At 33.3% G+C, this 15746-nt stretch overlaps 2 protein-coding genes and 1 long non-coding RNA gene across 7 annotated transcripts; all 3 read right to left on the minus strand.

The window, feature by feature from the left end:
• Positions 1–520: 520 nt before the first annotated feature.
• On the minus strand, positions 521–3204 carry LOC118038353 (uncharacterized). Of its 3 annotated transcripts, XR_012171163.1 has the most exons (5): positions 3082–3204; positions 2906–2965; positions 2249–2344; positions 1970–2086; positions 521–1459 (listed from the first exon to the last, which is right to left on the minus strand). It is a non-coding gene; the product is annotated as an uncharacterized lncRNA (long non-coding RNA). The 3 variants fall into 3 exon arrangements; XR_012171162.1 differs by lacking the exon at positions 3082–3204 and having other exon boundaries at positions 2906–3071; XR_012171164.1 differs by lacking the exons at positions 1970–2086; positions 3082–3204 and having other exon boundaries at positions 2906–3071.
• Positions 3205–4776: 1572 nt separating this feature from the next.
• On the minus strand, positions 4777–8318 carry LOC118038354 (D-amino-acid transaminase, chloroplastic-like). Its single transcript, XM_035044672.2, has 5 exons — positions 8027–8318; positions 7836–7906; positions 6253–6428; positions 5439–6112; positions 4777–5123 (listed from the first exon to the last, which is right to left on the minus strand). Exons 2-5 carry the CDS (start codon positions 7899–7901, stop codon positions 5023–5025), a joined length of 1017 nt encoding a protein of 338 aa, XP_034900563.1. The 5' UTR covers positions 7902–7906; positions 8027–8318; the 3' UTR covers positions 4777–5022.
• A 2794-nt stretch (positions 8319–11112) lies between these two features.
• On the minus strand, positions 11113–15544 carry LOC118038355 (probable aminotransferase TAT2). Of its 3 annotated transcripts, none has more exons than XM_073412767.1 (7): positions 14801–15434; positions 13704–14151; positions 13374–13592; positions 12781–12840; positions 12108–12263; positions 11921–12014; positions 11113–11415 (listed from the first exon to the last, which is right to left on the minus strand). In XM_073412767.1, exons 1-7 carry the CDS (start codon positions 15055–15057, stop codon positions 11288–11290), a joined length of 1362 nt encoding a protein of 453 aa, XP_073268868.1. In that variant the 5' UTR covers positions 15058–15434; the 3' UTR covers positions 11113–11287. The 3 variants fall into 3 exon arrangements, 2 of the variants coding, with proteins under 2 accessions (XP_073268868.1, XP_034900564.1); XM_035044673.2 differs by having other exon boundaries at positions 13704–14043; positions 14801–15405; XR_012171283.1 differs by lacking the exon at positions 11113–11415 and having other exon boundaries at positions 12108–12259; positions 14801–15544.
• Between the last annotated feature and the right edge of the window lie 202 nt (positions 15545–15746).

The raw sequence follows: 15746 nt of genomic DNA on the forward strand, positions 1-15746 counted from the left end.
AAAAGAATTTTTTTAGGTATACAAAATTTTTTTTCAAGACAAACTTTTTTATAAAGAGATTTTGTTTAATCAAAGCTTAAACGTCTCATAAGAGTTTTTCAACAATATTTTAAAGATAAATTAATTATACTTTTCATAGTATTAAATCACAAAATCTCGTTTTATAATACATGCCTAAACTCGTATTCTTGTAAAGTATAAAAATTAGCTTGAATTCACAAATAAATCAAGTCATCATAAATCAAATTAAAAAAAATAGAAAATTGTTTGTTCTCTTATAAAAATATTTTAAATAGAAATTATACATGATCATATATTTTAATAAAATTAAATATTTATATACACATATTTATTTAATTTTCAATTACCATGCAAGAGAATTAAATATCCAAATTAACAAGACTTTATTTTATTGATTCAAAAATCACTTGTTGGTTTAAAACCCAAGCTGCAACTCAGCAATTTTTTCTAACAAAACAAGACACTAGTTTTTTTTTTTTTTCTTAAATCACTACTCACCTAAAACAATATCAAACTCTTATATTTATAGAAGCTCTAACCAACCAATTACAAGTCCTACATTCACTAGGAAACCAACTTTAACAAGACTAATAACAAGTCATATGCCAAGTTGGAAACCAACACAGATCAAATCCCTAAGCCTCAAGGATTGAAGACTAATACCAACTTAGTTTAATTTCAACACAAGGCTTCTTCTATACATGGCCACCATTTTTATTTCTAGTTCTGTCCATTTATTTTCTTGTTCATGTAGAGAGAGAAGAATGCTGACAGGAATGGCAGTAAAGATTAAAGAGTTCAAAGTTAACTGTCCAGTAGACTGTAAATAATAGCCATGTTGCGACCAAACAATGCCATGACAAGAAGATGAAAACGAGCGAGGAAGTTGTTGTCGGGCTAGCGACGATCAGTGGCCTGCAAATATGGTGTATTTCACAGTAAAGTCTCACATAGATGGTGACTAGAAACAAACGTGAGCCCTACAGATGTACGATAATTGCAAATCTAGATAGATGCTTTTTGAATGGTGTGAAAATGGCATATTTTCAAAGCAAGCAAGATTCCCCACATGCACCCTCAATAGTTTAACATCTCTTGCAAAATCCGTGCCAAGAATCACAACCTTTCCCTTCTGAGTTCTCCTATTCTCACACAGAGAGAGCTTGCTGGTAGAGCTATGTCCACCTATTGTCTTAGATAAAATATCAAGATAGGGTTTTTTCTTAGAAAGGAAAGGCAGTCATGGATGCTTGTCGATTCATGATTGTCAAGACATCATTCTATGGGTTGGGTGGGATAGGGAAATTTGTTTTCTTTCTTGTGAGAAACAGAGAAGAGCTGGGAGTTGTTCTGCAACGACACAACTTCTGGTATCATCTGTGGAGATAGCTGGTGGCATCATTGATGCTATATCAATTGTTACTCCTTTTTTTACAAGCTAAAAACAAAGATAAAATAACTTGGTTCAGAGAAAACAAACAAAATAAAAAGCAAGGTCTGCAGCAGAGAAGACATACAGCAACTGCACAGCGTGCAGATCAGATCAGTGAAATCAAGAGCCAGTAGTATGGATGTTAAAGCCGAGTTCAAACATGATAAATCTGGAAGACAGCAGCCTAGATCCAAACAAAAGGACAGGAGCACCGACAGAAGAACCAAGCATGCAACTTAGAGATTTTTGCAGATATGGTAAGAGCCAAATCAATTTCCCTTGAAAAAATCTATCAAGTGCTTCGTGTTGTACATGCAAATCATAAATTAATGGTTTTTTTCTCTCTATAAATTAATGTTGTGCACAAATGTCAGCAAGTTCATGCATTTCAAAATGTTTTACTGCTCTAGACTGCCCTAATCACAAACAACGATGATGGATTAATTAAGAAACGATGCGTTAGTGGCATCAATTTGACTGGATAGATTTTTTTCTTGTCCAATCTTTCTCACAAACCTGTAACTACGATGTCTAATCATAGTAAAGGTACTATTAACTTCTGCGAGAAGGGTAATCGAAAGCAGAATCTGAAGAGGTTTGAGTTCTGTTCGATATCGTTCTGAAATCTGCTCACTGCAATTTTACATATTAAGAGGGGCTAACAGGACATGAATCCTGATTAAACAAAGCAAGCATTTGCCAATTCATGCCACAATAAGCAAAGCAATTTGAAATAATTACTTTTTCCTCATTAATTTCATGGTATGTGGCTCACTACTCGTAAAGAACAGGTACCTTCTCGGGTCCAGCAACCATGTCATCCCAGAGCAGATCGGAGAGTGCCACTGTCAATTCTCCCACTTTTCCCGTCGAAAACGTAAAGAAAGAACGCTGTATAAGAACATAATACCAGACGTCTCATCTCATCCATAGTTGGTAAAAAAAATCAGTATTATATTTTCATTAAAACGATGGTTTCAAGCTTTTTTTCAAAACAATATTAAAACTTGGATTAACCCGAGTCCATGTATCATCAGAGATTTGGGCTGAATTGATCTCCAAAACCGGTTCAGTAACTATTCAATTCTCACTTTAAGGTCCGTCCTCGGAAAGAAGGGCAGACTTGTTAACAAAAACAGATCGTTGATGTTTCCTAGAAAGACTAGATAATATAAGCCTACATTAGCATTTAGTCTTGATAATTAACACAAGCTTGATATTATTATACAGTGCTCTGCATAATCCTCCCTATTTCTTGTATCCTGTTGCAAGGGAGCCCTTTCCTAATTATTGCAAGTGATTCCAAGAAAAGATAAATACTTAATGCAAGCTAATTGTTAAAAACTAGAAGAAAAAAAATTCGAGACCAATAACCAGCAAAGTATAAATTCTAAAGTGGTATAAAAAACAACGATCAATCATATAAAATACTATAATGGAGGCGATGAGTACCTCTGAGGTTGATGGGAACCTTGTCATTGCCATTTTCAACCTTCAATGAACCCATCTCTTCTTCAGAATTACAATCAAGAAAACAGAAAATCACCAAATAGCTCACAAATAATCTACAGAACACAAAGAAAGTACCCAAAATAACTAATTCAAAAGGGAAAAAGAAAGAAACTTACCTGGGATTTTTATGTTCTATGCGTGTATAAGCAGAGAAGACAGTTCAAGGATTAACACTAGTTGACAGGGATGAAGAAATAATTGAAAACGTGTTGAGATTGGTTTATTAAACATGCAGTGAGCCTCCAAAGGCTAAATTACATGTCAGGTTCATTCCGTAGGTTAAAATCATGTTGAATTTTGTGACCTAGTAATTTAATAATATATTTTAAAAAAAATTAATTAAATATGAATGAGAAATTATTCTAAAAAATCCATATACAGTAAAAATTTCAAATCTAAAATAGTTTTGTGGATTGTGAATTGAATAGTAGAGTTGTGAGTTTATTAGTTTGAACTTGGGTTTTATTAATAAAAAAATATTTATTATTAAATTTTCATTTGGTTAATAATTTTTTTTAGTTCCTAAAATATCTTTGTACATACATCAATTATGTAACAAGAATGAAATTTATTATGAGTAATTCATTAATTGAGTTTATGAAATATATATGAGTAATTAATTTGGGATCATGATTTTAGACATTATATGCATAAATATTTTGGATAGTCATGAATCATGAACATTCATTATAATTAATAAAACATTCATAAATTATGAGTATTGGTATTTTGGTTTTCAAGTTTTATAAATAGAAATTTTAGATGAGTGAAAAAAAAATCAGAATTTTCTTGAGTAATTTTTATATTTGTTGTTGAATTTTTTAAATACTTATATTTTTTTATTATTTCTCTTTACTCTAGAGTTTAGAAAATATATTAAATTAATATTTATTTTATTTTTTAAATTTATTCTTGATATTAGTGTATTAAAACAATTAAAAAAAATTAAAAACTTTAATTTGAAATAAATAAATAAATTATTTTACCGTTGGGCATTTCGCCCCTCTTGTAAAAAAAAAAGAAAAAAGAGTGGTTTAATCATGAATTAATCTCATGATGGATTTCCCTGCTAATCCAAAACTCATAATTAATGATCGTATGATTTTTGGAGTTAATATTAAAAGATTTATTCCTCAAACAAATTTATCATAAGATACCTTTCGTCGGTAAAAAATCACGATATACAAAGAGGCATATTGATAATGAACATTACAACATATTATAAGAAATTGATAAATAACATATTTTTACAAATCATTCAATACATTAATCTCTTTAATTTCTTTTGCAAATCCCATGAGCTAATTAACTCCATAAATTTACCAAACGATAATTTCGATTTTATTAAGATTTTAATACATAATTTATAACAATTATTTGACTTTTATTGAAATTTTCCTCTCTCTCTCTCTCTCTCTCTCTCTCTCTCTCTCTTTTAATTCTAAATGCTGTGGTTATTTGATTTAACACTTGCAATGAGATTGAAGCTAATTATTTTTGAAAAACATTACACAATTTTTTATGAGCTACAACAATTATATGCACAAGATTGTATTATAACTCAATAGATAAAATTTATTTATACATTTAAATACTATAATATTATAGGATTCTCCATTCTTGTCATTGCCTTACGATAATATAAATTAAAATGGTGAAATAATTTTTTCATGATTAAAAAGAGTAATAAACTTTCAAAGTAAGTATTGAATGATATAATGTAATTTATCATCAACGACAACAATATTTATATTTAAGATTCTCATTAAATTCATACTAGTTTTAATTTTCATTTTTCTTATGATGCGGTCTTGGCAAATGCTCCCATTATATATATATATAGACACAGTCGACAAAAGAGTGCATCACAAGAACTTGGCCACAAAATACTCCAAGTAAAACAAAAGGAAAGACGAAGCAAACTTGAAAATTTTATCCTAACATGAGCCATGATTAAACAAAGCAAGCAATTTCTGAGCCGTGCGACTATATATAAGCAATGAGAGCCAAGAATCTTAAATCCTTTCTCCGGCCTCACTGATTGATCTGTATGAGGTTCACTCCTCGTAAGGAACAGGCATCCTCAGGGTAGCAGGGCCAGCAACCATGTCATCCCACAGAAGATCAGAGAGTGCCATCGTCAGCTCTCCCACCTTCCCTGTTCCCACAAGAAAGAAAGAAAAAGTTCTGTAAGAATGTTGTAATAGTTGAGCATCTAATCCATAATTACTCGAGTGATTAATCTATATATATATAGGTAGGGCAGCCTTAAACAATGATTGCAGCATATATTAGTAAGTACTCGATGCACTAATGATATGGAAAGTTCAGTCTTTCCAGGCACGCCTTTAAGAGGCAGGACACTCTTGGTAAAAATATAATATAATATGTTGTGAATAATCGAAGAGCATCCAGATAAAAGGCCTCCATTAACCAAAAAAAGAAAAGTTCAGAGGATATATAGTTGTGTTACCGTCTCCTATAGGTTGCTCATCCCACATGACAATTGGCAATATAGGAAGTGTGCTTCCGACATACATCATTTCAGCAGCCCCTTTGGCTTCCTCCACAGTAAGATTTCCAGTTTTAACACTTTTTATTCGCCCTTGCTCGATCAATTTAGGCGCTAGCTGAAGAAGCCTCAATGCAGTGCATCCACTCAGGATTTTGTCGAAAATAGGCAAGATAAGCTCCTTATCTTGACTTATGAAAGCCACATTCACATTTGGACCCTCTGCAATATAGCCTTCCTCATCAATCCAGATGGAGGCAAATGCTCCCTGATCTTCAGCTTCCATTACTGATAGCACATTCGGGAGGTAGTTCACATTCTTCATTGTTGCAAACAAAGGTGACTTCATAGGGATTGTGGATGTTACCACTTTAACCCCTTCTTTGCGCTGAGAGAAGTCCTCATCAATGACTACAGCATAGAATGCAGAAGTTGGACAACCTGCAGGTGAGAGTAAGAAGTTTCCAGGACCTGCACTTAGCCAATATCTTATAGTTCCTTTCTTGCATTTAGATGCTGCAGCCAATTGAATAAGAATGCTTCGAAGAGTTGAGCAAGGGAAGGGTGAGGCTATCCTTGCTTTCGATGCTGATCTTAAAAAGCGGGCTAAATGAACATCCAGCTCATACAGATGCCTGCATTAAACAAATTGTTTAATGATCCTAACCCCAAATGCATTCTCTGAAGGAGCAAACTAGGAAGCATAAGTTAGAATCCTAGAATTGCAAGTTATTGCAGAGTGCAGTATATGGATGTTAAAGAATAGTATGCATACCCATCAAGAATGATAGCCGTATCAAACACACCATGCCCTCTATGAACCATGTGATCATCCATGGGTATTACCATCATTGCTGGATCGAGAGTAATTCCGCCATATACACTGGAATACATTGCTGGGTATGGTTGCTTTTTCACTGAACCCCACTTCTCATGCAGGCTTTCAAGCAACTGATCGATACAACAATTAAAATGAAAAAGGAAGTTTAGTGGAATGGTAACAAATAGAAGGAGGAGAATGAATAATACAGATATGCCACTTAAAAAAAAATAAGGATCACTCTGCAATTGCTTTCGAGTGAAGGCTGTCATATGTATTATTTTTGCAGTTGCAATCTTTCTTGTAACAGCATAATAAAACAAAATCTCTGCTAGTAAGAGCACGACTGACCATAATCCTATGGAAAATCTATTTTATTGGGATAAAGTTAACCTTTTCAATATGTTGACATCCTGATATGCATATGGCCAAACTTTTGATTGTCAATTGATGAACTCAACAACAATAATGGTCACTCCACCTTGGGATTATTTATCTTTCTCCTATTTGGACTTCAGAATTTACACCAAGGATTCTTGCCACTCTTTTATCATGGGAGTAAAGAAAACTTATCCTAGGACGACTTGCTACTTGCTAATATTAGATAGGATATATATCAGTATCTCATACAAAGGCATAATAAAGTCCATTTTCTCATTGTGATTTGCCAGGATATCCCTCAGGATTGTTTAAAATCTTGGTTTTGCCTGCCACTAGATGTTAGATCGGCAAGCAAGCTAATTTGTTTTTCAGCAAGTTTCATAGCATGCCGTATTATGATAGTTATTACAAACCAGAAAGCACTATATCACTTGATAAGAGGACTTGAACATGTACTTTTTCCCATGAACTGGATCTTTCACAGGGAAAAGGTCAGACGGAAAACGGATCCACTCTTTTGCTCTGCAATTTGGGCAGATAAGGACTGAGGGACAAGGAGCATGAAAGCTACACCCAGAAGCTAAAGGAATTTCTGGATTGCTCTTGGGACTCTGTATAATCCGTAGGTAAATGACAAGCTACAATCACTTTTTTGCCCCCTCTAAACACGTGCAACAGCTAATAAAATAAGATCCGTGAGCACTTGTTTAGATGGGGCTGTTAGTCTAGAGAAATACTGTCTTACACACTACAGACCAGTTTGAGAGTTCACGCAAAAATCAACAAATGCCAAAAATGCATTCTTCACCGGTCTGAATTTTTCTGTCTTTTCATTTTTTTTTATCTCCAGATCATAGGAACACCAAAGCAATATAAATAATACTCCACAATCATCTAATCATGGACACAGAGAAATGTTTTTGCACTCAGTGGACTTGCTTTTATGCTACTTCATCAGTACTTCTTCAAAAAGAAAACTAAAAAGAAGGTGTCTATGCGATCCTCCATGAAAGATCATTCAAACAGAAGAAAACAATCCATTGCTAATTGTTATATAAGATCAACAGAAAACCACCAGGCTAGAGAAAAACATACCCAAACATAAAATAAAGATCAAGTATGTACGTAAATAAAATGTGGGGTGTAGAGTTTTCAACCTCTGAGGATGATGAAAACACGTGAACCTTGATACCACTTCCATTTTCAACCTCCAAGGAAGCCATCGCACCTTCAAAACAATCAAGAAAACAAAAAAACACCGAATAAGCTCAAGAATTCATCATAAAACACCAATTGAAGGCCAGACTTATCAATACAAAAAAGGAATTATGGAAGGAAAGGAAGTTACCAGATTGATGTGCCGTGAAGAAGCGAAGAAGGCAGTGAAAAATAAGTGTCAACAAGAGATGTCTGAAGAGATAATCACTGAGAGACGACGTGAGCCATGTTTATACTGAATGCTGCAGTGGTGGTTACTTTAAAATAAGGGTGTCGTAGGTGGTGGTGGGTGGAATCCATTTTTCTGTAACTTTTGCAGTTTGTCTTGCAGCGTTAGGAGAGTGCACGAGATGTCGGACGGAATTATGTCTCAGCTTTTGTTTTGTCTCGTCTGGAATCTTTTCTCGGATGGAAGATGTTGCTGATTAGGTTTTGACTATGTAAGCATTGGCTCAATAATTGGTGGGTCCAAAAATGAATGTGAAGGCTACAGATTTTCACTCAATGGTGTTCACCATATAGTTTGGTCCGTTTGGATTAAAATATCCAATTAAACTGGGAGATTCTATTTCTCCAGAATATAACCTGCATCAAGCTGAAAATTAGTTTAAAAACCAAACTCCTTCGGTTCAATTAAAATTGGTTTTTTGGCATTAAAAACTAGAAAATCAAAAAGTGCCTCGGAAATTTTGTTATTCTAAATTCCAGATCTGAAAATCAAACCATTTAATCTCTTGTCAGAATTGAAAACATATGATAAGAAAAAAAAAAAAATTGTCCACACAACTCTGCTAACCACAACAATATGCATCATTACCTGTATAAGCATCATCATCAATTCTTTTTTTTTTTTTTTTTTAATTAAAACAATGTTTTTTAGTTTTAAATCAGTGCATGGATGTTTTACATCAAAAAAATCTATTTAATTATATTTTTAATCCAAAAATACGATAGAGACATAAATAAATATATTTATGCCTTTAAATAACCTTAAAAACAATCCAAAAACAACTTAACCTAAAACCAAATACTTTTCAAGGTCAAATATAAATTTTTCAAGTAATTTGAAAGTGAAATAACACCTTAGAAGAATTCTTCTCATTAAATGAAATGTGTAGGCATCAAAATTGATTATTTTGGTGGTTAGAATTGTTGTCAATCAATATTTTTTCTTTCTCTACCATTGAAATTCAATGCTTTTCTCTCTCTTACACCTCAAACCAGGGATTAAAAAATAAAAAATAAAAAGTTTTGGGTCAAAAGTGAACTTTCAAAACATTAAAGGAATATAAAATAGGTATGTTTCAAACTAAGAGAATTAAAGGAAGTTTTATTAGTCAATTTTGAAACTACCATCTATTTCTTTTGTATTTTTCATATTGGTGCCTTGTCTTTCAATTCTACCATTCCTTAACAAAATAGAAGCAGCAACCCTTTAATTTGGTCATAGAATAATGCAATTAATGAGAAAAAAGTTTGATCAATAAAATGAAAAAAATATTATTGTTACAATCCATAGAGAATCATGAGAAAAGTTACAATGGCCTGAATAATATTTTTCCCACATCTCTTACTACATATTTGGAATCAAATTAGATTTGGAATTGAATTCAATTTCAAACTTGATTTGAATTTAATTGATAACCTATTAGAATTCTTATATTTATATTAAAATATTAAATAATATAATTAAATTCAATTATACTATTTGGAATATATATGGAATTAAATTAGCAATCTTGACTATTTTGTTTTTAATTCAGAAATCATTTATTTTTGTTGCAAAAACAACATTACTTTTTGTTAATGTGAAAGTAGAATCCATAAATTATTTTATGATAAATCATAATGTATGATATAATAAATACAACATGTAACATTAACATGCATGATGTAAAAATATTAGGAACAAATTATTATTATTATTATTGACAACAACATCATATTTCTTTTAGTAATAAAGATATTCTCATTTCTAACTATCATGTAATTCTCGCATAATAAAATTATTTCATCTACTTTTAAATAAGCGATCAGTCATTATATATATATTATATATATATATTTCAATGCCGCTTAGCAAAGAAACATATGTTTGTAAATCCATGATGATAGATTAACGATATATTTTTCCTAAAGACCATTTCTTCTTTATTCATAATAATAATAATAATAATAATAATAATAAAATCCCTTTCACTCTACTCCACTAAGTAAAACTCAAAAAAATAATATATGCTCTTATCATTATACATACCTTTGTTATCATGACACCACAATAACATCAGTAAAAATTAATCTTTAAAGATATAATTTAATTAATCAGGTTTTAAATTTGTTTTTTTAAAAATCATTAGTTTGAGTTTTGCAAATCTCAGAATCACTTAAGATTTACATAGTTATTAAATTTAGGAATCAAAGAAATTTATCGAGATATGTGCAAGCTAATCCGAACATGTTAAAAAAAAATACTGTATTTAATTTTCATGGCTTCGCTTCTTTCTTTCTATTTTATTTTCTATTTTTATTTTCAACCATCGCTGCAGAGACAAACTGGGAATTCCCCCACAAAACAATAATATCATGGAATAATATGATGAAGACAATTTTCTTGAGCGAAAAACCGAAGCGTTTTCTTGAAGAAAAGAAAGAGACAGTAAAGAGAAGTTGTAGGGTTTTTAAGAGAAAAGAAATAGAGGTATTTTGGAAGAATACTTTTTTCTATTTTGAATTCCTATAGCAAATAAAAGGGTCACCCTCTGAATTGTTTTTTGCTATTTTTTAAATTTAAAATTCAAATTAATACCTTTATAAAATTATAAATATAAAAATTGATGTAACCTTTGGAATTAAATTCAATTGAAAAAACCATGTCTATTATAATAATGTCGAACGGACTCTACGACAGCATTTGGCACTCTAATATGCATACTTGGAGCTAAAAACAAAATGTCAAGTCATTTACCTTTTTGTTCTCTAGATGGACGCCTAACATTTGTTTTTTTGTGGAAGAACAAAGTTATTGTGCTGTCCCACAAGGTTGGACATTGAAGGCCTCCAGGTATCTAGAGAACGCTCAGAAAAGTTTGGTTTTTTATTCATCTCATAAAACTAGATTTGTTCTTCTTCCTTGAAATTTTCTGAGTCAATGATCATTCACCATTACCGACATGTAAAGAGCCTTCGTTACAAGCTCCCTCATTGTCCAACAAAACATGAATAAGGCCACTGATAGATTATGTTGTATGTTTATTAACAATGTCGTCTTCATGACTACAAGCTTTGCTGGGGATCTGTAAGAATATGGTCATCTAACTTTACAACAGCTTCGCCATGGAAAGGAACCTATAAATTGCAGGCAAATGTCCTATAATTTGGTTGACTCTGAACGCTAGTATCTTTCAAACTGTTTGGTATGCCTTAGACAGAACGATTTCACTCTCCCTAAAGCTTCTTCTAGGGATACTGGATCAACGGCAAAAGTGATACGGAGCCAATTCTTTAGCCCCACAGCAGTTCCTGCAAAAGTAACATCTTTCTTGATTATTAATGGCTGTTTGCACCCTGTAAAAACTGGGAAAATAAAATGGCTGGTTCATCAGGTTTTCTATGATTTTGTCCATGAATTTGTCATTTGCAGCTCGGTCAATGCAATGATGTATATCATGACACTTACATCAACTTGGAAGCAAGTCACAACCAGCTTCTGGCAGGACTACTGGTTTTTAAACCACAAAAATTGCAAACTATTGCTGATAAAAGAGAGGTTTGGAGAAAGATTATCAACACAAATTATAACAATCTGCTTGTTTAAGTTGCCTAACACCTACGTATACACGGCGGACTCCTATATGTTGAGCTATGCTTTATCAGTAGTAGTAAATGCTATTAGTAAAACACTTAAACGTGAACTCAATCTCTTTTTGTGGTATTAGAATCAATTCCTTCTTGCCTGATAAAATCTTTTTCAGGAACTAGAAGCTTCTGGGCAGGATTTGATTATGTTTCACTGTTCATTTCTTACCTGGAAGAATGATGACAAATTCCTCTCTGGCCAGTTTGAAGCAGAAGTCAATATCGTCACTGATATCTTCTAGTAGTGAAAGATTTAATTTCATCTGCATTTCATAGCCAGTTTGATTAGTGTAACTCCATTTATATTTCCACTAATTGGAATCCATTTAGAGTTGCAAATTGTGCTCTTTCCTTACCATCACAGCCATTGATCCCTCTGGCTTGTATGGGCAAGAAATGCAAGGGATCTCCTTTATCCTATCACAACATATATCTGAGGACTGCTTCAGTATGTTGATAGTTCTCTTGAAGAAAACCTCATCAGTTAGCTCAAGAATGCCAGGAACTGCTGCCTAACAAACCAAAACATTATTGACAAGAAAACAAAATAAGCAGACTATATCTAAAATTTGATTGCAGATTTACAATATTAACTCTGGAAGTAGTCTATAGTATATGCACATTAAAATTTTTTAAGCTCTGGATCGCTATTTGTTGAGGTGAAGCAATAAACAAACAACAGCTTGATCAATAACATGCTGCAATGCCTAACACTCTTAACTCAAGTTTGCCAGTGATTTAATCATTTCTAAGATTAGCAGCAGTCAAGAAACGTAGATCAATGTCCCTCCACGCCTACCTGACCTCCTTTCTCATGAATTTAATATTATAAATGAGTTTTATGTATTTTCAATTGCTTTTCAACAAATCTCTGTGAAAGCTAGAAGAATCTTCCTATTTAAAGCTTTCAACAGCAGAGACTGCAAATTTCATCATCCAGATGCAATCAAACCTAACCAAAAGTTGGGAATTTTTTTTTTTCTTAAGAAGATTGGGGTAGTATTCAATCATGCATTCCAATGCACTAACCTGGATGAAGGTTGCAGGTCCTCCCAAAATGTCAAAGTACTTCTTAATGCGTTCAACAACCTGAAAGGAAAGAGAATGTTTAGCAAGTTTGGTTGAGTAAAATTCAAGTCATGTTACATTCCAAATATTCAACCATGTGAAAATTCCACAATGAATTAGGCAATATTTTTACATTACAAAAGTGTTGTATATTGCTATAAACAAAGATATCCAGATCAAGCACATCAAAACCAAATATTTGTTGACTGATAAAAAGTGAAATGAGAGAGAGATAATGCAATTCAATTTTTCTATGCTTGAAGTTGTCAAGAACTTGAAAAGCAGCATTGAATCTCTTTGGAAGAGACAAATCTTGCCAATGCAAACACTTGTAGGCAAAGGAATCCATAACTGAGGAACTTATACAAACACTAGTACAGCAATGCTATGCTTGAAGTTGTCAAGAACTTGAAAAGCAGCATTGAATCTCTTTGGAAGAGACAAATCTTGCCAATGCAAACACTTGTAGGCAAAGGAATCCATAACTGAGGAACTTATACAAACACTAGTACAGCAATGCTATGCCAGCGCACACAAAGGATCAGGGAGTCAACCTTGGGATTTCTAAACATGCCAGATGGATCACTTGTCACAAACCAACCAAGTCGCCATCCAGGTACAATCCACCTCTTTGAAAGAGAACCAAGGGTAAGAACAGGGACAATGGATCCAAAAACTCCCATTGGCACAAAGGGATTACGACCAAAGGCAAGGTGTCCATACACTTCATCAGCAATAACAAGAGTTTTGAGCTTTTCAGCAGTTTCTGCAATCTAAATCCAATATACAAGCAAACAAGACATTGCATCAGATCAAAATCATGATCTTTTGGTGGTATCCACTGCAAGATGCTTCAACTTGAATCGAAACACTTAACTGCTAACCTTTTTCAAATGTTGGTAAGAGTATACATTGCCGCAAGGATTCCCAGGATTTATAATAACCAATGCAACAGTGTTCTGATCTGCAAGGGCTTCGATAGCATCAAGATCAACCTCCCAGCCTTTCTCTGGGAGAAGATCAAAATGTCGAACTTCAAGATGCCTAAAAGCTGCACAAAGTTCATAAATTGGGAAGCCTGGCCTTGGAAGCAAGATATTTGCACCAGGGCGAGCAAGCATCGCCAATGCAACATCAATAGCTTGAGTGCAACCGGATGTTATAAAAACATCATCAGATGATAACTTGTAAGGAAGATCACGAGATAGGTATTCAGCAATCGCCCTACAGAAGAGCAAGCATATTATAATCAAGTAGAAACTGATAAGCTCTATGGTTGCTTGCAGACTCTCAAAGTTGAACATGTAGGTATGTTCTTTCAGATGCTTTCTACTGCAACCAAGTAAGAATAAACAGGCTGAACATAATGCAAATTGGTACTTTTACATTGCTTTAGTGTCTAAGATGTGCGGCCCTTTCATTTCATCAAACTGGAAGAGAAAGAAAACATTTAAAGCCAAAAGAATCAATATCAAGTGGCTACTTCTAGATTATTTCAACAGAAACTGTAGCAGAAAGGTAATTAGTACTGCACGAATCAAGCCCAGACAGTATTTCTGGATTGTTTTCAGCTGCAACAGCAATAAGAAATTAAGCTAATTAAAGATACCCAGATCATTCCTTTTAATTAATTTCATTTGAAAGCATAAGAATAAAGAAATCGAAACAAGTCTGGGAGGAAGCCAGCATAGGTCTATCAATTGTGAGAAAAAGGAATTACAGCTATAATAAATTATTTCAACAAAGAAGAAGCAGAAACAGTTGTTTCTTGCCAAGTAAATTCATCAAACTGAAATACATGCAAGCAATGAAGATTGGTCTCCAGAATTAAAGTTAATTTAGCTAGCAATCCAAAAAAACCAGATTTTACAAAATAATAATCCAGAAATTAACGAAGTAAAACTCCATATCATGAATTGCATGTAACAAATACATTCAATAGAAGAGCCAAAAAAACAATGAAAGGAAATTAGTAAATTACCTTCTTGTTTGAGGAAGGCCTACAGTAGGTGCATAACCATTGAACTTATCAGATTGAAGAGCATCAACAACAGCTTCTTGAGCAACATGTGTGGTGTGAAAGCAAGAATGAGCAGTAGGGTCGCCCATGCCCAGTGAAATCACACTCCTACTATGATTATTATCATCAATGCTTTCCATTAGCAGACTTAGAATTCCTTTGATGGTAATGTTTTTGGGTGTATCCATTTCATAACCATTCACTGCCCCATCCGCCATGCTTTAAATTTATTTTTCAGGTCCCTGCTTTGATTGAACCTTGCTTCTTTTGTGGATTGGAAACTGGGTTTTCGGTTCTCTTTAATTTACCAAACAGCGGAGCGAGAGAAAACGAGTTTGGAGATAGAACTGGTAGTTGGTCAAAGTGAGTGCTTGCTTAAGACCACACATTGAAGAGGCTCCTAAACCAGCCTGTCTTTGCATGAGAACAAATTTGGCTGCTGATCTGGACAGAGCTTTGATACAGAGCCAAGAAAACACGAAACAAAATCTCAACTAGTTACCAGGTAGGCAAGAGTCTACGGTGCATGCTTCAAAATGTCTCAGATATATTGTCGTTTTAGTTGGGGGAGTTATAAATAATTAAATATGAATCCAGTCAGCAATTTCGACATAACAATGAATTTAATTAATCAGTTTTCGGATGAACTTATCTTAATGATGTAGTTATCCATAGCAATGTTTTTAAAATCCCGTTGTACTAGTCTTTATGTGATGCGAAACAATATTAATTGTGGACAAAATCTATAATATTTGAGTTAGAAGTACGAGGAGCAACTTTTAGGTACCCTATTAAAATTGCAATATTAAAAAAAAAGGGGGTTAAAATAAATTTAAAATGCAATTACATCCTATAATATGGTATGAGATATCGCTATAATGGACTGTCGGTGTTTCTTGATGGGCAT

Source organism: Populus alba, chromosome 11, assembly GCF_005239225.2.
Source record: "Populus alba chromosome 11, ASM523922v2, whole genome shotgun sequence".
Classification (NCBI taxonomy): Eukaryota; Viridiplantae; Streptophyta; class Magnoliopsida; order Malpighiales; family Salicaceae; genus Populus; species Populus alba.